This window comes from Spermophilus citellus, assembly GCF_964194105.1.
Source record: "Spermophilus citellus genome assembly, chromosome: 4".
NCBI lineage: Eukaryota > Metazoa > Chordata > Mammalia > Rodentia > Sciuridae > Spermophilus > Spermophilus citellus.
Window position 1 is genome coordinate 117,679,940 of NC_138185.1, and position 25,042 is coordinate 117,704,981.

The 25,042-nt window shown below is 41.0% G+C and overlaps 1 protein-coding gene across 6 annotated transcripts in view; it reads right to left on the minus strand.

Annotated features, from left to right (window-relative positions):
* Positions 1 to 679: 679 nt before the first annotated feature.
* Positions 680 to 25,042, minus strand: part of TPM1 (tropomyosin 1) — a gene marked incomplete at its 3' end in the record, with an annotated part of 29,367 nt that continues 5,004 nt past the window's right edge. For 3 of the 6 annotated variants that reach the window (XM_081290316.1, XM_081290317.1, XM_081290315.1), the window contains 7 exons: positions 14,844 to 14,977; positions 12,334 to 12,451; positions 11,050 to 11,120; positions 10,202 to 10,277; positions 9,708 to 9,770; positions 9,329 to 9,398; positions 680 to 1,518 (listed from right to left, as the gene is read on the minus strand). In XM_081290316.1, coding sequence (XP_081146442.1) covers positions 1,436 to 1,518; positions 9,329 to 9,398; positions 9,708 to 9,770; positions 10,202 to 10,277; positions 11,050 to 11,120; positions 12,334 to 12,451; positions 14,844 to 14,977 — 615 coding nt within the window. Of the gene's footprint in view, positions 1,519 to 6,304; positions 6,499 to 7,900; positions 7,984 to 9,328; positions 9,399 to 9,707; positions 9,771 to 10,201; positions 10,278 to 11,049; positions 11,121 to 12,333; positions 12,452 to 14,843; positions 14,978 to 25,042 lie in introns of those variants that run through there. The other 3 variants (XM_081290314.1, XM_081290313.1, XM_081290318.1) reach the window with 2 other exon arrangements.

Here is a 25,042-nt window from a genome sequence, read left to right on the forward strand (position 1 = left end):
GAGCCCCTGAGGACTGATGTGAAGTTTAAATGAAACAATACTTGTGAGTACAGGCTCTTGCAAATATAAATGCTATCTGAGAATATTAACTATCACCTTCATTTAGAGTAAAGGTAGTGTAAGTCCCTGAGATGGTCTTTAGAGCACACATAGCAAGTAGAGGGCAGCAGTATTATGAACCTGCCTATGGAAACAACCAATGATATTTTCAGTTTCCAAGTCTGAGGAAAGGAAGATGCAAAGGAATTTGCAACCCATTCAATCTAGAAAGCAGAAAATCAAAAAGACTCATGAAAACAGAACTATTAAGTAGAATCACAGGGGTGTGGGCCAATAGCAGGTTGGTATATTAATCCACCACCAGTTGATGTGTACATATTAGGGCTAAAGACTTAGCTGATATTTGAGCAAGAAATTCCCAAAGCAGTAAAAGCACTGCAAAAGATCTCTATGTCCATGCAGATACATACCAGTAATATGGAAAAACAACTTCTGGAAAGAGCCCTTCCTGCTTGCTGTAACTTTTAAGAGACCAAAATCATGCTGCCTTTACTGCTTCTGAGAGTATAACACATGAGACCCCACTTCCCTCTGGCTTATCATTTTAAGAAATCTTGAAGGTCAATCATGCAGTCTAAACTTCACAAAGTAAGAACATACAAATGACACGACCACCAAATTTAGAAAATGTCCTACAATGTGCATTTTATTTCATATCATTATACAATGTTTACATATAGTTATAATTCTCAAGAAAATGTATTTTCTTTACCAATTGTATGTAGTGCCTAAACCTTTCACTTTAACATGGACAATGGGAAAGAGTGGAAATCCACATTGAATGCTATTCTACAGAAGTTGTAATGGGCTGCAAGTGTGCCAATCAGAAAGGAATGGAAGCCTTAGAAGAGCAATGTGGCTTTCAAATCCTTGGCTTCAGTGAACACAGGCATACTGGATCCATAGTCTCATCTTGCAGTAAAACTCAAGACAAAATAGTGTTGGACAAAATTCTAAATTGTACAATATTGAACAAAAGACCACAGGGGACATTTTATTTAAAGTAGCACCAATCCACAACTGATTGTCTCCGACATCAATCTTCCTGTTGCCCCTATCATTGGCACTTTGAGTGGAAATCTTTCTGCTTCAGTGAGGAGTCTTCCACTGACTAAGCAACGTGTGTGGCTAAACTCTACGTAAAGTGTGGCAATGTCAACCTGGGAAATGGCACATTTAAACCATTATTGCCCTAACATGGGCTTGCCTTTTTTGGTGTTTTCTCCCTACCTCCTGCCCTAGCTGGTGTTTTGTGGATGTTTTTGTGATGGTGGTAAAAGTAAATAAAAATGCATTTAAGGGGTATCATGGTAAGCAGGTGTTTAGAAACAAAACAACAAAAAATAAAAGAATGTGGCCGCAGCTAAGGAGGTTTTCACATGTTGTTTAACTCCAGTAAAGTCTGATCCAGCATCTGATGCATACTAAGGTTTTCTTCTTTGGCATGAGCCACTTTCTCTGTGGTGGGATTAGAAAATTAAGTCATGAATAGCTGCGCTTTGGACACAGTGGTGCTTTGTACATTCAGGCAGGCAAACATCAATCACAAACACAGAATGAGATGATTAGAACTAGGCATGCTTTTAAGACATTACTCATTTCTAGACAAGGACCTAAGATGGGGAAGACATCTTTAACCCAAAGGAACCACAGGCACAGCAGAGTCTTAGTGTGGTCAGAGACACCAGCACCAATAATCCGCCCTGAGAATAAAATGCAGGGTGGGTTTGGTGAAGGTTCACCGATTGTATGCTGTGGGAACACAGAGAGGCAAAAACCAAATACAGCTTGCAGCATTATTATACAAACTGGAGAAGTTAATATCAGCAGATGCTTCTGAGTTACAGGCAGTTAAAGGTCTGGGAGACGTGTTGTAACACGGCCTCACAGAAAACAAAGATGACATAATAGGTTTTGGACAACTTTTAAAATGATTTATTTCTGTTGCTCATAAAGTTATCAACATGTTTCATGCACACTTCATTAGGACATTCTCTTAATATTTTATAGTATTCTATTTAGTAGTAGCAAGACATTCTCATCAGATTCCAACAACACTATTAAACTGAATAAAGCATACCTTTCAGACAACCAGGGACTTCTGATATAAGCTCCTGTTTTCAAAAGCTATTTTGCCCAAGCATAGGTACATTTAATTATATTTCAAACACTATACCATATATGAATAAGTTAGGAATACAAATATGTAATTATATATATACTTAAAGCAGGACTCACAGTTGTCTCTGTGAAATAGAAAATAAAAATTTTTTGGTCCTCATTATTGAAAGAGGAGGACCTGCTGTTGCAAAAAAGAGTGCTGACTTGATTGTTATAAATATTTATCCACATATATATGTTTTTTTTTACCATAAAAAAATTGTTTTGGGATTAAAGAGAACTTAATTATTCCTGATATATAGAGGAAAAGACAGGCCAAGCCAGCGCCTTTCAGCCGATTCCTTTCATTTGCATTTCTGCAGAAGAAAGTACCGTTTTCCACCCTATTAGCTGAGGGTTGGACAGTCTTAGATTTCCTGCACACGGGCTCCATTCCTAGAATTCAGCCCAAGATTTTTTCACACTTTTTAATCCTCATTCAGGGCCAACTTTAGTTCATTAGTTAGGCGGCGGTTTTGCTCAAGTTGCTGGTAGAGCTGGTCTGTACAGGTCAGCAAGTAGGTTAGCAGAAAAGAAGAGGCAGAAGAGAGGTTAGGCAGACTTGGTGAGAGACAGTTAATAGAGAACACAGAGATACCTCAGGTAGGACAGCAACTGGTCACTTGCTGAGCAGTCTACCCTCACCCCATTGTCATCTGTCCAGGTTGGTAAAAGGCCTGGCAGAAGGGTCAGAATTTCTCTCTTGCGGGGAGAAGGGAAAGGGAGGCACAGGAAATGAGGAGAAAGAGTTATATTCCCCTTGTACCTTACTAAAATCATCTTATGAACTGATCCCTGTGCAGCTTCTGGCAACAGTTTGGGAACTGAAACCAGGCTGGAGGCAAGTCCACATGTCATCCACCCCTTGCTAGGGCTCAGCAGAGATCCTAGGCGGAACTGTGACCTACCCATTTCTGCCCACTCTTCCAGGACCCCTTCCTCTCTGCTCACAGTGCAGGCTTTTCCCTCAGGTAATAGTAAGCAGGTGCCACTGCTTCTGCTGCATTGAAACTTTTTGAAATGCACAACTAAGCTCCTTGTTCTTCGGTCAATCACCAGGATACAAAGTACACATTCTCAACTCTTTGGTAATGTGTTCCTCTATTCAAGTAGCAAAATAACAAGCATTTATCTCTAATCAACATTGATTTAGGAGTTATGTTTAAGAGGATGGCATTTATGTTTGGTGCTAATGTACGTGTATAAAATGAACAAAACCTCAAACATCGCCACAAAGACCTGTGTGATACCATTTTTATATACTGAGATGCAATCTGCTCAGGTGGGCATAACAATCCGTTACCTGGTGATATAAGGGATACCTAATGACAACCAAGAGACTGGTACCCACCAGTCTAAAACTGAGAAACATGATTAGAGTGATGGTGATCACCTGGACCTAAAAATTCTACTTAATCATCTTGGTAAGCTAATAGTTTTACTCCTTGGGGAAAATGTGCTGACTATAGCCCCCAGGCCTATTGGGAAATTGAGCAGATTTCCCGTTAACTTTCTTTCCTAAACAGCAGGAGATGGGTAAGATGCTATGCTCATTGTTTACTAGCTCACTGTGAGATGCTATGCCCAACGTCTGTTGCTTTTTTTCTCTTTGCCAATTCAAATTTTCCGAATATTCACAGTTAATTGTCACCTCCTCCAGGTAGCTCCCAGTTACAATCATTTACTGTTCCTTGCCGACTCAAAACACAAAAAGTCTATTGGACTCACCTTACTCATCTATCTCTGCACAAAATGGCTAGCTCATGGAGGGCAAAGAACACTTTCAGCTCATCTTTTTCCATACTCCTACTACCTTCCAGTGTCCTGCATGTAGCATGTGCTTCAGAGTTACGAAAATGTACAATTCCCCCCCCCCCCGCCACTCAGTATTGGGTATTGAACCCAGAGGCACTCTACCACTGAACTATATCCCCAGACATTATTTATATTTTGAGACAGAATCTCACCAAGTTGCCAAGGTTAGCCTCAAACTTGCAATTCTGCCTCAGTCTCCCAAGTCACTGGGATTACAGAGATGGGCCACCACACCCAGTGGGGGGTTGCAAAGTGTTGCAAACCCCATTACTATGTTCACACTATCTTTATGGGAAACTGACGCCACAGGCAGACAGGCTACTGAGCCCAACCAAATGTTTGATCCAGCAGGAATGAAGAACTTTAGAGAAACCCCCGAAGATTCCAGAGGGCCAATGTAAATTCAGTTTCAATGACAGTGGTCCCTGTTTCAGCCTCTTTTGGGCTTGCTCCCCTTCACCTGTCATGGAGCTCTTGTGCCTATCTGACCTGAGGGCATATGCATTTGGAAGTACTTTCCCTCCTGTCTATTGGACTCCCAGATGTCTGAGGACTTCAATGCCCAGACTCAGTAATGCTTTTGGTTTGGTCCAATAGAGGCTCTTGCAGCAGCTGCAGCTTTGGCCTAACCCTCTGAACTAGAAGCCTGGCCTCAACAATTTCTTGATTAACTCAACTTGTGGTTTAACTTTCTTCTGCTCACCTTCTTAGGCTACAAGACCTGCTCTCTTGATCCATTGCCTTCCTATTTCCTTTGTAGACAATACTTGAAAAATGTGTGTGAAATCTCTGGTAGGTTTTTCAATAAAGAGTTGTGCCTCCAGGCTTTAGTGAACATCTGCTCAGCAGAACTTTCAGACTTGTCATTTTGTCTATAGCAGGATTACTCAGAGATGGGTCACTTTCATTATTCTGAATTTAAAAAAAGAACAAGGCAGGAATCATGGCAAAAACAGGTCTAAGAAACTTTAGCAAAAGAAAAAAAAATTCAGAGGCATTTGTATTCCTAAGGGAAAGACGTTGTCCAGATTCTAAATTTAAAAATGTCTACCGTACCATTAGTAAAATACTTTAATTCAGAGTCTTAAAAAAAAGTACTCTCTCTTTGCTCTGAAGACTTCGTAAAGGAACTGACACCATTTTCAGAGTTTTCCAAAAATTTTTAAGTACAGTGGTATATGAGTCCTTGTATACTATCAAACAGTATACAAAAAACAGATGAAGATGACCCATGTTTAAAACACAGAAGAAATAGTGCCAGACTGTTAAGGAAGGAGAAATGTTGAACATTAAGGAGCTAAAGTCTCCCATCTGTTTAAAGTTCTAATTTTGTAATTAAAAAAAATCACTTAACTGCTGTTTGTGAATTAAAATAGTGAAGCCCAAATAAAATACAACTGTGTTCTCAATAATTCCCACCAACTACTTTTTTTGGGATTAAAAATAATAATAATAATCAACTAATGGCTATAATTTAAAAATGTTCATAAATGAAGAAAAAGCTCAGCTACTAAACAGGAAGATTATATAGTACAACCCTTAAGAAATACATGATATGCTTAAGAACACAAAAATAAACCTTGACTCAACTACAGCTGCCATATTTAGAAAACCTATCATGTCATTTCATGACCAAAATGAAGGATTCAGTAAGGAATAAACTAAGAAAACCTTGAACTTGTCTTTGTGTTATAAAAGGATAATCAACAATAATCACAATTTACATCGTTTGAATCCAAGTTCCTTTCCACTTTCCCACTATGGAAATTCCTAGCTCAGTGGGACAGCTGTGTAGCCATTCATCATAAGCCTTTCATTAGTGAGCCATGTCCTCTGTATCTTGCCATGGCCCAATCTAGACCTCTGGCAGAGGAAGACACTGCTCAAGCCAATCTTCTGACTCCCAACAAGCACTGTCCCCTGTGCAGAGATTCTCAACCCACACTTCATGCCAGAACTATTTCAGTTCCTAAAACTCACAGAGGCCTGGCCCTCACTCTAACTTCTGGAAAGCAAAACCCTCAGAGGGATGCAGGCGCGTGTATTTTTTTTTTTTTTTAATATAAAAGTTCCAGAAGGAACTACTGGTTTAGAAACTCTTGATATTAACACAAAAATGTTCAGAAAAAGAAAACAAAAACAAAAACAAAAAACAGAAAAGCAGCAGCCAAAAATCAACCCTCATATGAATGAAGCAGAATTGTAGTTTTATTCAGTGTTGAAACCAAAACGTCAATAAATAAGAAGTAAAAAGAATAGCAAACAGCAATAGCTTACACAGTGTTTATTTTACACTGGAACGAAGAGCTTCTATACAATAGAAAGCACAGTATGTGCCTGGCCCTAAGGCAGGTGCTAAGAGAAAGAACCAGGTCAGCTGGAGAACAGATAAGTGCAGAGTTGAGAGGTGGGATATCCAGCTTGATGAAGGAGTCTTGGGAGAATTGAAGCAAAGAAATTTATCTGCATGAAGAAAAAAGGTGGGAGAAAGAGAAAAAAAAAGTGGCATAATGGAAAAAAGGAAGACAAAACTTACAGAGGAGAGCAGCACTTGAATCACAGGCAAGAGGGAGACATGCTTGCAAAACCCACTGCCAGCTGTACCCTGTGGGAGTCTGTACTGGCCCTAGTCTAGACTAGGGGCTATCTCGGGTCAACTTTTGGGGAAAACCCATGAACAGAATTTAAATCCTATTGTCAGGACTTTTCTTCATATTTAACACTTAAAGTTTGTCCCACAGAATCACATTTTAGCACTAGAGAGGACCCCAGAGAAAAATGATCTGCCTCATCCCCTCATTTGCAAATGAGGGAGGAGGTTTTCTTTCTAGTTTCCATGGTGACAGCCACTTTATAAGGGTGTGCCCCTGCTCCCCAACCCCACCCCAGTGTGGAGATTCTATACCTCTAAGGCAGCAGGCACATGCCACACTCCTAAAGTTACTGCTTTTCTGCATTGGTAAAGAAATGACAGGTGGGCCTAGAGAGCAACTTGTCCAGCTTTACTGGAATCTAGTGTGATTAGAATGAAAAGCCCTCTGTGAAACATTCCAGGTTAGAATTTAAAGAGGCAGATAAGTTTAATGTTTAAGTTTGGTTAGTGATATGCAAATCAGTTGTGTATGCTTATGGTTCTCCTGAGAACAAGCTACCTACTCTCCAACTCTTTATAGCCTCTCAAGAGTAAAATCTGGGCCATTAACCCCCAAATTCATAATGTGTAAGCTGTGTTTTATTTACCACCTCCCCCCTTTTAGGTCACAGCTTGTAGCAAATGTTTACTGTGGGCATTTTAATTCCTTTTCACATAAACATAGAAATTAAAGGTGTGGTCACACATTGAAGCAATCACATTGCTCTAGAACTTTCATAAGTGAGGAAGAGAAGATCATTTTCAGAATCACTCCTTAGGCTATACTGGGTCATTTCCTTTTCCTCAGATCCTCAATAATCTGATATTTTGGGGTTTTCTTAAATTTACATTTCTTTTATGAAAATGATCATATTGTACTTCATGGAATCTCAGGAAACGAAATTTGATATTTCTTGAAAAATCCCCGCACAATTACCTAGTTTTACTCAAATCTAGTTTAATTTCTTGAAAGGATAGTATTCAAGGTCATTCATATTCCAGTTCATCATTTGGTGGGGACAATCTAATTCAGTGTTTACCAAAGAAAAGGATTCTAAAAGGAGAATGGTTTCCACAAAATGAATCTTCTTGGCCTTTCTATTAGTACGATGGTTATACAAGAGAGCAAACAGAAGAGTGCAAAGATGGAGGTCATGGAGCAGGAAGGGAGCGGTGGTGAGGCTATCACGTAAGCATGAGGGCACAGGTGCGAGCAGGCGGATGCATGAGCATTTACATGGAAGTCATATCGTTGAGAGCGTGGTCCAGCTCCTCGCTGATGGCCTTGTACTTCAGTTTCTGAGCATACAGCTCGTCTAGGACCAGGAAGTGGAAGGCAGAGATGCAAGGACATGGAGAGTGATCAAGAGATGGAGGGTGAGCGAGGGTGGCGCAGGCGCCATCCCAACACAGCAGCAAGGAAAGGGCAATGCATGAAGGGGTTGGTGCCGCAGCAGGTGCCAACGCAGGAGGCGTGCGTTTTGTTTTTAAATAAATTGAAACAAAAACAAAGAGAACAAAACCCATTAGAAATTAAAATAAGAAAGACTCGATATGAAAATCATAAATACTGTAGGCATATCAGTAAACCATGCTAAATCCTAAACAAAACTACAGAAGGCTGTCTCTCCTGGTGGGAAATGGAACATCTTTCTTTTTATAGAGCTATATTTTAATTATACCAGAGTAGTCAGCCACCTGTCGCTATAAACAATGGAAAAAATATCCAAAGGCAGTGTTTTGGAAGAACAACTTTCGATTAAAGCCTATAATCCTTATCTAGCTCCACCTTCAAACCACTGACTTCCTGACCAAACTAGACCATGGGATATTGATTTTTTAGTGTCATTTAAACTACTCCTGTGGTCTTCCCTCCAGAGCTGCTTGTACCTTAGTCTAGGAGCCTTGAAAAGCAAAGAAAGCCACACTTTCAATTGTACACCAGCAGACTGTTTGTGACCATATGTCATTCTTTTTCTCCACTATGGTTATTATTATCTGTACCAGCCTCTAGTCCCTTCTCCAACTCCTTCTGCCCACAATAAACATTTTTTTTCTTCACAAGCCTCAGAGTTCAACATTTAGGATTTCTGTGAGATAGAGTCAGTGTCACTCAAATAAAACCTACATGCCTTGGGGGAGAAATGCTTAAGCATAATCTCAAAATATTATGCCCTATTGGTTCCTATCTTCCTTTTAGGATACAGATTATTGTACCAATGAATGACTGACAATACCCAAGCCCTTCCACTGAATTCATACTTGGGAGAAGATGGGTTGTGTCTAAAACCAATGCACATCATTCTGACAATTAGGAGGTATCACTAAAGAAATAAAATATACCAGAGTCACTCTCATCTATAAGCATTTCACTCACGATGAAAATTAAACCCACTACCTTCTGAGGAGTGTAAAATGCTGGGGGGCATTTGCCATTTCAAAAAGAGACATGTGCTGCCTGGTGGTTAAGCAGTCACCTGAAGAACTAAGGACTCAGGTCCAAGAGTTTAAGAGCCACAGATGAAAATCCCAGAGGAAGTTAGAAAAAAAGTGCAGGAGCAAAGAAGTTTATCCAGGTAGATGCACTTGGATTAGACAATTGTATGCCAGGTCAGTATTCAACCATGAGGATTAAATGAAAAACAATATTTAAGATCTTACCTTCTAAGTCATCAATGCTTTTCTCCAATTTAGTTACTGACCTCTCGGCAAACTCAGCCCGAGTCTCAGCCTGTAATGATTTAATTTATCTAAGTCAAAGTTTAAGAAGTTTCACAGTTCTGGTAGCCACAAATACAGGGAAAACTAGAGAATGGACATGAGGCATCTCATCCATGAAATGGATTTAAAACTATCTGTCAGTTTTAGTCACTACTGTGAGCAATGGGAACTAGCATAGTATGTTAATTCCAAGACTACCTCTGAATAACTCTGGCTTGAATCAGTAACTTTAAAAGCAAAAAATTCCTGACCAGCTTCATGGACATAAATATGATTAAAATCCAGTTGACTTCATCCAAAATTCTTATGTTATTATTACCTCCTTCAGCTTGTCAGAAAGGACCTTGATCTCTTCCTCATATTTGTCTTCCTTCTGGGAGTACTGTAATTAGAAAGAGCATTCCAGATGTCAGGCTGTGGCTGTTTTCATCCCTTCTAATAAAAAGAACTCGCCAGCTCAACCAACAGATGTTAAGGATCTCCGAGGCAGTAACAGAACCTCCAATATCAAATGGCATACTATAATACATTCTCTGCTTTCTAGCCTATTGTTTTACATGGGATAAGAACAAGAACAAGATAACTTATCCACCTGGCACTCTGTTTAAATTAAATTGATGACTCACATACTCAACATAAAATATTCTCTATGAAAAAAATTATAAAAATACCCCCTGTATCCAATAACCACTAGAAATCATCTAAAAAATTTGCCATTTATTAAAATGTCTACTGTGCCAGTGCTTTCATCAGCAGGGCCTCTTTTGAGCAGCTCTTAAAAGATGCCTTCCCCACACCATGCTCCTGGCCTACCTTCTCAGCCTGAGCCTCCAGTGACTTCAAGTTGTTGGTCACAGTTTTCAATTCTTCTTCAAGCTCGGCACATTTGCTAATGTTTTCGATCAGAGGCAGAAAGGGTGGGAGACAAGCCAAAGGAAGGAAGAGAGAAAAAGGAGAGGAATGGGAAAAAATGAAAACCAAGTCCTAGAGATGAAGGACTGCCTTAAAGTAGCCAAACTATCAGGTATGAAAATGCTCAATTTTGCCATGGACATTGCCTCCCAACTTTGCAACAGTGGAAAGGCAGGATCACAAAATTGAGCAACTGAAGTGTGATAATTTGGCTTCTTATTTGGCTGCCTCTAAGAGCATTTATAAAGGGAAAAACAAAGGAGCATAAAGGACCAAGAGAAAGCACTTAAAGCAAGATATAAATAGCAGAGGGTGTAGTGAAGGTGCAGTCGTTACATCAAACCAACCAGTAGGCATTGGAAGCTGAAGGACGCCTGGGTTTCAGTTAAACCTAAAAACCACACATGAGCCATCAGTACCTTATCCTCTGCAGCCATTAATGCTTTCAAGGTCTGATCCATTATTCTTAATTGTTCTTCCAGCTGTCGAACTTGGCTGTTAGTGGACACAGGAAATGCACAAGGCCATTCACAAAATCAGTGTGCAGGTAAGGCATGCAGTGATACACGCATTCATACATAGACACCCCACACGAGTCCTCCGTGTTCCATACTCGTGGCTCATCCACAACAAATGAGCACAAAAGGAGCCCGGAGCTGAAATAGGTAAATGTGCAGCTGCCAGAAGGTCATGCTGTTTAGTCACTGCTCTGCAGCACCCCACACGCTCCTGGTGCTGGGCCCACTTACCCTTCTGAGAGCTCAGCCCGCTCCTCTGCACGTTCCAGGTCACTTTCAATGATGACCAGCTTACGGGCTACCTGCAGCAGGACAAACACAGTACGCACACACATTGTGGGGCTTGTGTATTTTGTATAAGGGTTGTTTGGGTGGGAATCAGGCTGCATCAGCCCCTACAGATTCCTGTCTACATACAGGATCCTCCCCATTTGGGGAGACTGAAGAGAAGCAACTTTCCCTCAGGAGTGCTGACAGACAGGAGGCCAGAGTCTTTGCTCACCAAGACCCAGAATGGACAGCTACAATTTTGCAATATCAATCTGAAGTCTGACCCAGGTGAAATCTACATAATTACATAGCAGCCAGACCAGAATGTGGAATGAGAGAGAAATATGAAATCCAGTCTCCAAAAATAACATACTGCTATTAGTATGCAAACATACTGCTCACCATACTTCTCATTAAGAAACCCATTTAATACTGAAAAAGTAGGGACTGCCAAGAAACCATGAAAATAAACCTAGGAATTCCACCAATACAGAGTTCTGTGCCACAGCCTCCTTTTTGTGGAGGCAATTTAAGAAGGCAAAAGAAATTAACATGAGATGAGGTGGTGAGATGACTAACAAGGTCAAATCTGTATTCAGTGGAAGAAAGAACCTGAGAGAAGGGATCCTCTGAAGCAATTCAAAATTAGCAAGCACAGTATAGTCTGGAGAAAGGTCAGTGCTGTTTCAGGCAGTCATGATGTGATACAATGAGGAAAAAACTAAAACTTTGACAGTCATGTTGACTCTGTTATCACAGGTCATTGTCACGGTAATATGACCAGGAGCTGATTCTCCTGAGAACCTGTGCTAACAGAGGATTTCCAAGACCTGGGAGGAGAGGTCTTCATGAATCTATTAAGTAGATGCTACTCAGTTGCCTGAACTGGACTGCTAGGTGGATCACACTGAAAGAAATACTTGCATAAGGACAGCCTGAGCATCCTTTCCCAAGGGTTTACCTTTCCCATTTCCTGGCCAAAGACCTTTTATCCTGGTCATTAGGGAAGGGAGTTTTAATTCTTCTTCCCAGTGCCATTGACTAGCTTCCTGATAAAGGCTGGGATCCCCTAGCTGGATCAAAATAAAAACCATTTTCTGGAGTCAAAGAAATTTGCTTCTCAAAACTACCCATTTCTACCAAGGAAGCAGACTGCTTCCCTCAGGAATCAAGGCTATGTATGCTCCCTGAACCCCAGAAGACCACTGCTAGGAATCGATGAGGCTTTGGGCGCTAGGATCTGACCTCTTCATATTTTCGGTCGGCATCTTCAGCAATGTGCTTGGCCTCTTTCAGTTGGATCTCCTGAATTTCCATTTTTTCTTCATCCTTTTGGGCTCTACTTTCAATGACTTTCATGCCTCTGGAAAGAAAGACAAGTACAAAACCCAAGGTTTAGAGTTGACCTTCCTAGACTCATATTTCTTTGACCTTCCTAGAATCATACTGTCCTGCTGTGGTCTGAGAGGTTTAGATCAAAATAGGGCACAGAACTACTTTTTATTTTTTTCCCCCCACAAACCATGAAGCAAGACCTTCTAGTGCTAAAGGCAGAAAAAAAGACACATTTCTCTCTGCTCATTGTGCTTATACTTTGGGTACTGCAGAACCTGTCCAGGCACTTTATGTTAAGTCAAAGGAACAATATTAGGGTCCCATTTGAATCTGGAAGGCATGGAAACAAGAAAAGCCAAGATGCTTTATTTGTTAAATAAATAAAGGAATTTCTTTCCTTTCCTGAGGGAAGTCTGTTTGAAAATGAACAAAAGATACAATCAAAGCAAATTTATTTTTGTGTACCTCTTTCTATAAAAAAAGGGTCTTACCCCATCAACCACAAACAAAAACAGTAGACTAGCCCATAAGAAACTGCTGATGTTTGAGCATTTTGGACCTATAAAAGTAGCAGTTTTAGTAGAGTCAACTGAACTCTTTAGATAAGAAACCAAGTTTTACTTCTAATGGAACCCTCTCTAAATAGGGAGGTTGGGAGGGATTGATACTGGCTTCTACATCGATGTGTATATTAGGGTCCTATGGCATGGTGTTACATTTCAGAAAATGTTAACTGATCTATGATATATTAAAGATTTATGGAATAAGAAGTCATGTTAAAATGGGACTCATTTACAAAATTTAAGTAGGCAATAAATAAACCACTATTTTTTGATCTAGTACTAGAATATACTTGAGGAGACCCAAGGTCCAGCTTTGGCTTAGATGCAAATATGCTATCAGCCTTTGGGCAGTGACAGTCTCTGAGCCTTAGTTTTCTTATTTTTCCTCCAGGGGATTGGAGTAGATGATCTCTAAGTTCCTTTTACTCCACGGTCTAACATTATCAGACCATATTTACAGTTCACTAACAGGTGTATTTCAGGAGGAAGTTAGCTACAACATCACTGTTATATATACACTGTAAGAGATAATCAGTCATCATGAAGAATTTCAAAACTCTTGGCCAGTGAAGAAACACTAAGTAGTAGTGAATAATGAGGTGACAACTGAAGCTAAAAACCTTCTTGAACCCTAAAGTCTGAAATCACTTTTATACGTGGTAGCAGGGAGCAGAGGCTTGCTGTAAAGATGCAGAAATGGACAAATGACTGACTACATTCTCCTGCCAGGTTACAACACAGGCAGTCACACTTGTAGTGTTCTAACACATCATCCCTCAGGCAGAACTCTCTTACCTCATTGAGTCTTTCCTGAAGTTCTTTTTTGCAATGTGGCAAATACATTAACTTGAACAGTTGAGCACAGAAAAAAAAACCTTCTGGGATGCATGAGGTTAGTTGTGCTGCTGTATATGAACCATGGTTTCCCTTTCCTACCACAGGTGGCATCTTACAGTAATAAGCCAGGTAGAGTCATGTTACAATGGAGGTGGGCTCAGAGCACACAAGTACCTGATTTATTTGTATGTTTGGCAGTGTCTTGTCCGCAATTAATCCTAGTCCAAAACAATTTACTTCTTTTTTTTTTTTTTTTAAAGAGAGAGTGATAGAGGGAGGGAGAGAGAGAGAGAGAATTTTTTAATATTTATTTTTTAGTTCTCGGCAGACACAACATCTTTGTTGGTATGTGGTGCTGAGGATCGAACCCGGGCCGCACGCATGCCAGGCGAGCGCGCTACCGCTTGAGCCACATCCCCAGCCCCCCAAACAATTTACTTCTGCAGATCACATTTCTGTTTTATCTGGGCTTTTTTCTTCCACCTATTTGACAACTAAGAGCCCACAGTTTCTGACCCAGGCCCAAGACTCCTTGGTGTATTTTAAAATAAAGTAGTTATTATTTTTTTTAAATGCACAATTGCTCTGTGGTCAGTTGGAATTAAAGAACCACTGCATATCCCTGGAACTTTTCATTTCCAAGTCTGTCTCCCTTGTTGGGTGGTGCTCTGTGAGGACCAGAACAGTATCTGTTTCTTCTCTATAACTCTAGAGCTTAGAATAGTGCTTTGCACACATTCAGTATTCCATTTATTTTATTATTATTATTGTTTTTGGTGGTGCTGGGAATTGAACCCAGGGCCTTCTGCATGCTGGACAAGACCTCTACCATTGAGCTCCAGCTCTAGCCCTTTTCTACTTATTTTAAAGAAACAAAATCAAACTACACATGTGATCAACTGAAGAGATGACTCCACTGAGGGCTGTAAAATTGTTAAACCTCAAAGATCAGAGGAGCTTCCTGTTCATCCTGCCAGGAGGAAAGGCTTGTGCTAAAATGGCTGGATGAGACGTTCTCACCTCTCGCTTTCATCTGCTGCTTTTTCAGCCTCCTCCAGCTTCTGCAAAGCTGTTGCCAGACGCTCCTGAGCACGATCCAACTCTTCCTCAACCAGCTGGATGCGTCTGTTCAGAGAAGCTACATCAGCTTCAGCCTAGGCAGAGAGAGTGGAAGGCCTTTCAGAGCTGGAGAGAAAGTGAAGGTGGCACTTACAGAAAGTGGCTGATTTTAGACAGGACGTGTGGTCCTAGTGGTCAGTTAAAAGTGCATTACAAGCCCTCATCAACTTTGGAGTTCTCAGAAATGTACATATGTTGAATTACAAAGTGAGCATCCATATTTACACACAATTTTTATCAAATAAATGTGCCATTAGCAAAGATTCACATAAGCCCATTTCTCACCCTAGTATTACTTGTCCATTGAAGGAGAGTTTTATCACAGCCACCTCATTCACTAGGGGCCTGAGGTGTAGATAAAGACATCAAGACTTACCCAGAGATTCAGCCACTTAAGACAACAGCAGTACCACAGAAATTGGAACCAGCAGTTTCATTAAATTCTCTTTTTTTTCTGAAACCACTTTCTTAAAGAAGCCTTACAAAGGAACTAAATACTCAAAAATCCAATAGTTTAAAAATACTTACCGCATGGAGACCTAACACAATTTTAGAAAGCTTCCTCCTCTCACCCCGCCTTTTCAGGAACTCCTTCAAAATAAGTGGTCACACAAGAAAGAGGCCAAGACAAACTCCCAAGAGTTTTTGTCCTAAGCCTACTGGATATTCTTACAAGTCAAGATTGCTACAAGAAAAGTTTCAAACTCTTATGGAGAAAAGGAATACAGATAATATTTTTACTTGGAATCTATGCTTCTTTTTGGGTACTGGGGATTGAACTCTGGGGCACTCGACCACTGAGCCACATCCCCATCCCTATTTTGTATTTTATTTAGAGACAAGGTCTCACTGAGTTGCTTAGCTTCTCACTTATTTACTGAGGCTGGCTTTGAACTCTCGATCCTCCAGCCTCAGCCTCCGGAGCCGCTGGGATTATAGGCATGTGCCACCTGCCCAGCTGAAATCTATATTTTAAATAAAAATTTCCTTCCCGGATACAGATACTACCTCCTGTCATACACATTTGTTACTATATTTGAGAATACTAGAAATGTTGTAAAGGTGGCCATTCAAATTTTTACTGCGTGGAAGTGAAGATGGAACTTACTAATTAGGTACTATTTATTCATCTTTATCCACTTTGAATGTACATCTATCAAGGGGTGATGGGTTTTCAGGACATGTAGATTTCTAAATATTACAATATACACCTCAGGACCCACAGTAGTTCTTTATATACATCTCTGTCTTTACTGAACTATAAGCTACTCATATTTTATTTATTTATATATATATATATATATATATATAAATACACATGCGCGTGCGCACACACACATATATATGTAAATATGCAATTCTCTGCAGAGTATAGACTCAACAAATGTCTATTCAATCAAATACGTAAAACCATTCTAATTTAAACAATAGCAATTTTCTTAGCTCATGGCCCCATGACAGAGTTTGAAATGCGCACGTAGTTAGAGAGAGGTTGTGGTCATGGCCTTGAGTCAAAGGAATATGAAAGAACATTCAGCTTTTTGCTCATTTAGATTTGTAAGATTTTAAATGCCAAGTCTTATCTGGGGAAGAGAGGTGAAAAAGGCACTTCCAACCATAAACACATTTAAATATACTTTTAACTCAACAAAAAACTATATGGTAATTGACAGATGGAGGCAGGGAGCAGAGCAAATGTGAAATGAATCCTAAAAGGAACATTTACAACTGAACTGGCTCATAAAGTCAATCCTTATCAGTGTTCAGCTAGCAACTAGGTACAGCTAGGAATGGCTGGCAGGTAACCCTTGATTTCTGCTTGTTTTTGAAGGGTGAGGGCAATAAGGTAGGGAATTTTCAAAGTACAGGGAACTGCCTTTTAAAGTCATAGTCCCCCTTTTTTTTTAATTGTAAGAATGTATATACATTAAAGGTGCAATTTTGGGCCAAGTTAAATTTCTTTACTGTTTTATATTTTCCTTTTCCAGTAAAATTCTATTCCTTTTATGACTAGAGGTGGGGAACAGGGACAAGCAGTCAATCCTGAATGTTGAAATAATAAGGGTAAATATCCCCATTACAGATGCTGTGGCTTATCAGATAAATGGCAACAAGATTTTCAAAAACATTTTTGTAGACACCAAAGTCTGAGTTTCCTGATCTGCTTTAGATCTGGGTCCAAACCTTGAGAACTTGGTGCTCACAAAAAGGTGACTGTTTACTATTTGCAGATGACATAATTCTATACCTAGCAGACCCAAAAGGGTCTACAAAGAAACTATTAGAGCTAATAAATGAATTTAGCAAAGTGGCAGGATATAAAATCAACACGCATAAATCAAAGGCATTCCTGTATATCAGCGACAAATCCTCTGAAATGGAAATGAGGAAAAACACTCCATTCACAATATCCTCAAAAAAAATAAAATACTTGGGAATCAACCTAACAAAAGAGGTGAAAGACTTATACAATGAAAACTACAGAACCCTAAAGAGAGAAATAGAAGAAGATCTTAGAAGATGGAAAAAATATACCCTGTTCATGGATAGGCAGAACTAACATCATCAAAATGGCGATATTACCAAAAGTTCTCTATCGGTTTAATGCAATGCCAATCAAAATCCCAACGGCATTTCTTGTAGAAATAGATAAAGCAATCATGAAATTCATATGGAAAAACAAAAGACCCAGAATAGCAAAAACAATGCTAAGCAGGAAGTGTGAATCAGGCGGTATAGCAATACCAGACTTCAAACTATACTACAGAGCAATAGTAACAAAAACAGCATGGTACTGGTACCAAAACAGGCGGGTGGACCAATGGTACAGAATAGAGGACACAGAAACCAATCCACAAAACTACAACTATCTTATATTTGATAAAGGGGCTAAAAGCATGCAATGGAGGAAGGATAGCATCTTCAACAAATGGTGCTGGGAAAACTGGAAATCCATATGCATCAAAATGAAACTGAATCCCTTTCTCTCGCCATGCACAAAAGTTAACTCAAAATGGATCAAGGAGCTTGATATCAAATCAGAGACACAGCGTCTGATAGAAGAAAAAGTTGGCTACGATCTACATACTGTGGGGTCGGGCCCCAAATTCCTCAATAGGATACCCATAGCACAAGAATTAATAACTAGAATCAACAAATGGGACTTACTCAAACTAAAAAGTTTTTTCTCAGCAAAAGAAACAATAAGAGAGGTAAATAGGGAGCCTACGTCCTGGGAACAAATCTTTACTCCTCACACTTCAGATAGAGCCCTAATATCCAGAGTATACAAAGAACTCAAAAAATTAGACAATAAGATAACAAATAACCCAATCAACAAATGGGCCAAGGACCTGAACAGACACTTCTCAGAGGAGGACATACTATCAATCAACAAGCACATGAAAAAATGCTCAGCATCTCTAGCAGTCAGAGAAATGCAAATCAAAACCACCCTAAGATACCATCTCACTCCAGTAAGATTGGCAGCCATTAGGAAGTCAAACAACAACAATTGCTGGCGAGGATGTGGGGAAAAGGGTACACTTGCTCATTGTTGGTGGGACTGCAAATTGGTGCAGCCAATTTGGAAAGCAGTATGGAGATTTCTTGGAAAGCTGGGAATGGAACCACCATTTGACCCAGCTATTCCCCTTCTCGGTCTATTCCCTAAAGACCTAAAAAGAGCATGCTACAGGGACACTGCTACATCAATGTTCATAGCAGCACAATTCACAATAGCAAGACTGTGGAACCAACCTAGATGCCCTTCAATAGATGAATGGATAAAAAAAAATGTGGCATCTATACACAATGGAGTATTACTCTGCATTAAACAATGACAAAATCATAGAATCTGGAGGGAAATGGATGGCATTAGAGCAGATTATGCTAAGTGAAGCCAGCCAATCCCTAAAAAACAAATGCCAAATGTCTTCTTTAATATAAGGAGAGTAACTAAGAACAGAGTAGGGACGAAGAGCATGAGAAGAAGATCAACATTAAACAGGGATGAGAGGTGGGAGGGAAAGCGAGAGGGAAGGGAAATTGCATGGAAATGGAAGGAGACCCTCATGGTTATACAAAATTACATACAAGAGGAAGTGAGGGGAAAGGGAAAAATAATACAAGGGGGAGAAATGAATTACAGTAGAGGGGGTAGAGAGAGAAGAGGGAGGGGAGGGGAGGGGGGATAGTAGAGGATAGGAAAGGCAGCAGAATACAACAGACACTAGTATGGCAATATGTAAATCAATGGAAGTGTAACTGATGTGATTCTGCAATCTGTATACGGGGTAAAAATGGGAGTTCATAACCCACTTGAATCAAAATGTGAAATATGATATGTCAAGAACTATGTAATGTTTTGAACAACCAACAATTAAAAAAAAAAGGTGACTGTTTATTCTTTGGGGAAAGAACCTTCTGGGTGACAACTGGGTCTATGGCCCGAGAGAGGAAGGAGCGGGCACCCTGAGTTCATCCTTGCCTCTGGTATGTAAGACTACCCCACATGAAAGGTTCACCTCAATCAATCTCTACTTCCTACTGCCCCCACCAGCTTTATCCTTTCTTTTCCTTAGCCCTTGACTCTGTTTAGAAGAATATTATTTTGAAAATATCACTTACACTTCTGCCCCAGGAGCATTTTGTAGAACCTGATTCTCTGATAGTAGGGTATGTCCTCCAAAACTAGTCTTCAGGGACTTACATAGGGTGTCCACACAATGGCAGGGAATGGAGACCTGTCTGTAGAAGCCAGTTTGACACAAAGATGGGACTGGTGCACACACAGAGAACCTACCTATGGACAGCTGGCTCTTCCTGAGAAACTGATATAAGTAAACAAAATGGGGGTCTCATTTTTTTTTCTTTAGCTGGAAGAATCCATGAGCATCATCTAGCTCCCACAACTGGCTAGGTGCCAGAATCAACTAGAATATGTGTATTAAAAATATAAACTTCCAGAGAGTTTCCCATCCCTTCCCCATCCCTAGAGATTCTGATTTAGGAGATCAGAGGGGCAGGGCAGGAATTTGCACTGTAAATAGGCAATCCCCTCCACTCCTCCAGCACCACCCCAAGAAGCGGTCAAATTCAGTGGATCAAATAGGACTATTCATCTACCTCTCAGCTTAAAAGAAGAGAGGGACCTCTGACCCAGAGTGCTGAAGCAAGCTCCTATATAGCCCTCAGTGGAAGACAGGACTAAACTCTCTATAATACTGATCCAACAAATTTTGTACAGTTCCTTGGAATTCAGGAAAAGTTTAATTTCATAATTTAATCAAGGTACTTTCTTTCTTTTTACTTTTCCTCCCCTTATTTACTATGCTCTGTGTTCAAAGGCTTATTCTCTCATTTCTGGTATTTTTTTCCCCCTGAATTTTGAGTCTCCTCTAGATATTTTCTCAGGTTCTTTTTATCATAGCCTGGGTAGTTTTAAGGATCTGCTGCTACCTGTTAATACTAGTTCACAGACATGACCATTTGCTATTTAAAAGCAGTCAAATAACAAGGCACTCGGGAGGGTCAAAACCCTAGATACAATTTTTTTCCCCAAGGCATGTAAGTTACCCTTAGAGTACTGAGTTAGCTTTCTTCCAACAAGGGCCTATGTGTCCACACTGCAAGTGAAGACTTTCAGTTTGGGTTGCTAGTTTCTTTTATTTCAAAAGTGCTATTGTGTCCCAACATGTGATAAACTTCTCAGAAACAGACTGCTGCATTAGTAAGGCTACCAATGTCTTCTTGCAGATCTATTGTTAAACTACCACCTAGCACTTTGAACTTGTGAGGTCCTTAGGGTTGCACATGCCCCTCACCCCAGCAGGTACTAACTACCTATACAGAAGTCAAGAGCCTGCTCACTATTCCCACTTTTCTGTGTCCACCTACACAGAAAACAAAGGCACACATACTGTTATCCCACCTCAACAAAGTACAGAAATCAGTGCATGCCCACCCAATATAGCAAAATGTTATTCCAAATAGGATTTGAAAAAATCAAAAAATAAAATATCTTTATAAGGCCTGGGATTTTGAAGAGATCCAGATGTTTTAGCCAATACAAAACCAACAATTTAAAATTGCAATGATTTTTACTTTAAAAACAATGCCCCAGTTATGGCTAGTCACAAGAAATAGAGGTAGGAGAATAATATTATATCCTTAAAATCAATCCTCTGGAATATATTTTCAAAGTCCTGCCTGAACCAGAGTGGATCATGGGATGACCAAAGTTCATATCTTTGTATTCATGTCAACTGTAGTTATACAGAGGTTTCTCCCAACTTGCTGTGTAAGATCAAGTGACTATAGCCAAGTTAAACTTCTGCCCTTATATGGTAAGGAAAAGGGGGAGGGAGACCCAAAACACTGATGACATTAGTGGCCACTCCCATGGATAGCAGATAAACACAACCTCGTCTATTTGTGCCAAAGCCTATAATTTATGAGGCATATTTGTATAATGAGGGAAAACAGACTTGAACAAGGCATTGTGGTGCCTCTGCTGTGCTACAGAGAGTGGAAATGGAGGGTACTGTATACATTCCAATTACAGCCACTCTGGGAGTGCCAATGCAAGCACAAAAAGCACTCTCAGTTTCCTGGTCCCAGAACTATTTACCAACTCTTCAGAGGGAAAGGGCTGGGCATTTTTGAAAACTGGTTATTTCCCATGACTTAATAAAGTTACCAACTAAGAACTTGCTGCAACTATAAGCCTCCTCATTTGCTGGGTACTATCCAGAAAGGAGGAAAATCTCTTTCTTGTTATCTTTTTTTTAAAAAATAACAACAACAAACAAAACCCTTGTAGATCACAAGACCTACAGTCAACCATTACATCAAGCAAAGTAGCCTCATTCCAACATTTTGAAGGGCCCACACACCTTGGAAAAACAAACTAGGAGGAAATAAGGGATGGCTGCTTTTTCCAAGGTAAGTGTTGGTTTAGTAGGGCCAATTAATGAGAGCCTGTCAGAACCTCTGAGTATCTGAACTTCAGCCAACTCTCCAGTCAAATATTTTTTGCAGTGGTTCATGATTTTGTTGCTAAACCTTTATCTTTGCTGCCAAGAGAAACTCTTGCTGCTAGCTTGATTCATGGCTACCTAAATTAGCTACACTGAAGTTCTAGTTTTAGAAGTTAGGAACAACTCTCAATCGAAAATTCTCCAACTGTTAGGAACAATCCTCAACCAGTCTTTAAGTTACTGTTTTATAAGGTTTTGTGTCTATAGATAGACTGTTTTTTGAAAAAAAGTCTTAAAAATTTTTCAAAACAATTTATGCCACTTTGGACATAAAGTCTTAAAAAGAAAGCCTTGTCCTTAGTCAACTAGCAAAGGAGGAATGCTGCTATAAAAATGATGCATAAAATAGAAGGTGAATATAAAAATCATAACATAGCCTTCATAAGATCTGGTGGTTTTTTGGTGTCTAATATCAGTCACTAGGCCTGGAGTTGATCCAGGCTCTCTTGCATATGATCACATATTCCCTTTCTTGTTAGGATGAGAGTAGTTCAACTCACATCACCAATATATTAACCCACCAAAATTCATTCCAGTCTGCTCACTTCCCCTCTCTATTCAAATTCCAAAAGGCAGGGGTGGGGTTGAGGTTTGATTAAAAGCATTAAATGAAAAGTTTTACGATGTAGTGAAATGAGCAGGCCATTTGTAATAGCCTTGCAAGGTGGTGAAATGCAGGTAAGGAACACTGGGTTAGGCAGTATTGTGCAGAGTTAATAACAGGGGAAATAGCACAACCTCTGTTGTGCTGAGTCCCACTGTGATCTCTTTACATACCAACCCCTTTAACCAGTAGGTATATTGTTACCCACATTTTACACTTAGGAAACCCCAAAACTAAAAGATTAACTGTCTCCAGCTAGTATGTAGTAAAGTCAGGATTCAAATTCTTGCAATCTGGGTCCAGAGTTCTTGTTCTTATTCATCATGTCTAATGGTTCAAGGACAGCTGCAAAACAGAGAGGGAGCTGGAATTAATCTATCACCCAGCCAAGTTCAGAGGCATTGGTGGGGTGGGGGCACCCTGTTGACTTGTCCTCAAAGCAAATACTGAAAATTATCTCTTGTCTATTGATTTCCTTATTTCTGTATTTCATCTGGAAGCTTCTCTAATTAGGACTTGAAGAGGACTTGTTTTTTTTCTGTACTTTCTGCAAAACATGTCTTCAAGTTTCTGTTGTAAGCCCTACAGTCAATACAAACATTTAACCTAAAGGATTTATTCAGTTCAGAAAAGAGTATATGACGCACAGCTGGTCACCATATTATCTCTTGTCATAAAATTCTCAAGGTGTTTTGAGTATTTTGATTTAAAACATACTCTCAAAATGGACAAATACCCAAAACTAAACTCCCTATGAAATCCTGCTCCTGTTTGATACATTTGCCTTAGGAGAAGAAAGGAAGCCAGGTATTACATTCAACAAGAGGGGAAGCCAGCCAAAAGAATACACATCCAACAACACTTGACATTTACCCAACCCTTTCAAGACTTGATAACAAAGGAATATCTATTTGTATAGACAACTTGGGAGGAGCGATGGTTAAGGGAAAGATAAAAGGGCTTCATACTATATAAGTTGGTTCTTCCATCAGAATCCAGAGCTGTCAAATGTCTTAACCACCACATAGAAACCGCCTCCAGAAAACTACAGGATCGACGGGGACAGCAGAGTTTAGCATCCAGGCCCTACGTCTGACAGAGCTTCAGGAACTTAACCCCTTCCCCAAAGGAGGGATCTCCCTCTTCCCCATTGTTAGAGTAAATAATGCCAGCAGTGCAAAGTGCACGTTCCCGGGCTCCTGAAAGACCAGGACACAACCACCCCAGAAATGGAACCCCTTCCTGAGAAAGTGCTGCTTCCAGAACCTTCACAACACCGTTTAGGCTTGCCCTCTGGGCTTTTAAATCAGCGAGATAGAAAGGGCTGAGGAGACAGGGCAGGGCTCCTCCCCGGAGCTGGACGCCAGCTGGCCCAGGTGCGCCAGGTGCACAGCGGAGGCGTGTGTCCGCCAGCTCCCGGAGGGACCCGGGGGGGGGGGCGCTGCGGGATCGACTGGAGAGGTAGCGCCTCTAGGGAATTGCGGGGTGATGGTGGGTGCCTTACGGTCTCCCTCAGCTTCCTTTCAAGGTCCAGCTCGTGCTGCAGGCTGCCCGCCCGCTCCTCCGCTGCGTCCGCCTGCTCCTGTAGGCTCCGGATCTTTCTACGCACCGCCTCCAGCGAGCTGCTCGCCGCCATCGCAAGGGCGGCGGCGGCCGGCGGGTTGCGGTGGAGAGGCCGGCTGCTGCGCTAAGGCCACCGCGGGTGTTGCTGCAGCCAAGCGCCCGTCCGCCCCGCCCAGGCCGCTCCGCGCGACGGCGGCGCCCCCAGCCGCCCAGGAGCAGCCCGGAAGTCACGGCCTCCCAGGCGGCGCCGACGAACCGCGGGCGGGTGCGCGAGCGCCGGGGGCGGGCACCACCAACGAGCAGGGCGGGGCTGGGTGCGCGCCGCGGACCCCGGGAACTTAGGGCCCGCCGGAGGCATTGCGCATGCTCGCGGCCGCGGAGACTGGGCTTGTGGCTAGCGGCCCACTGAGACCTAGAAGGAGGCGGGAAGGACAGGCCACAGCGCTAAGTATTTTACTTGGACTGGCAGTGCCCCTCCCTAGCACCCGGGAGGTGGTAACTAGGGTAACGGACCAGGCCGCTAAGGGCGATGGAATCCAGATTACCATGTCTAGAAGGAAGAGACGCTGAGAGTGAGGGTTGAGCCTGAATGGGGCCTAAAGAAAATGTTTAGAACCCTAGACACACAACCTCCTAATCACAATCTCACCCCCAGTCTCGAGCGAAACCCACTAATAAAGCATAGTGTGGTTGGCCCTCCTGTTCTAAATGCAGTATTCCTATATTTGAATCTGGCTCCTATTTCCCTTGACTTGTCTGGTCTTCAGCTGTAAAAATAAAGGTAATAGTATTCATAGGGTTGTTATGAGAATTATGATATAATTAAAGCACTTTTCACAATACCATATATGTAGTTAAAAACTCGAATGATAGATATAATTAATAAATATGCA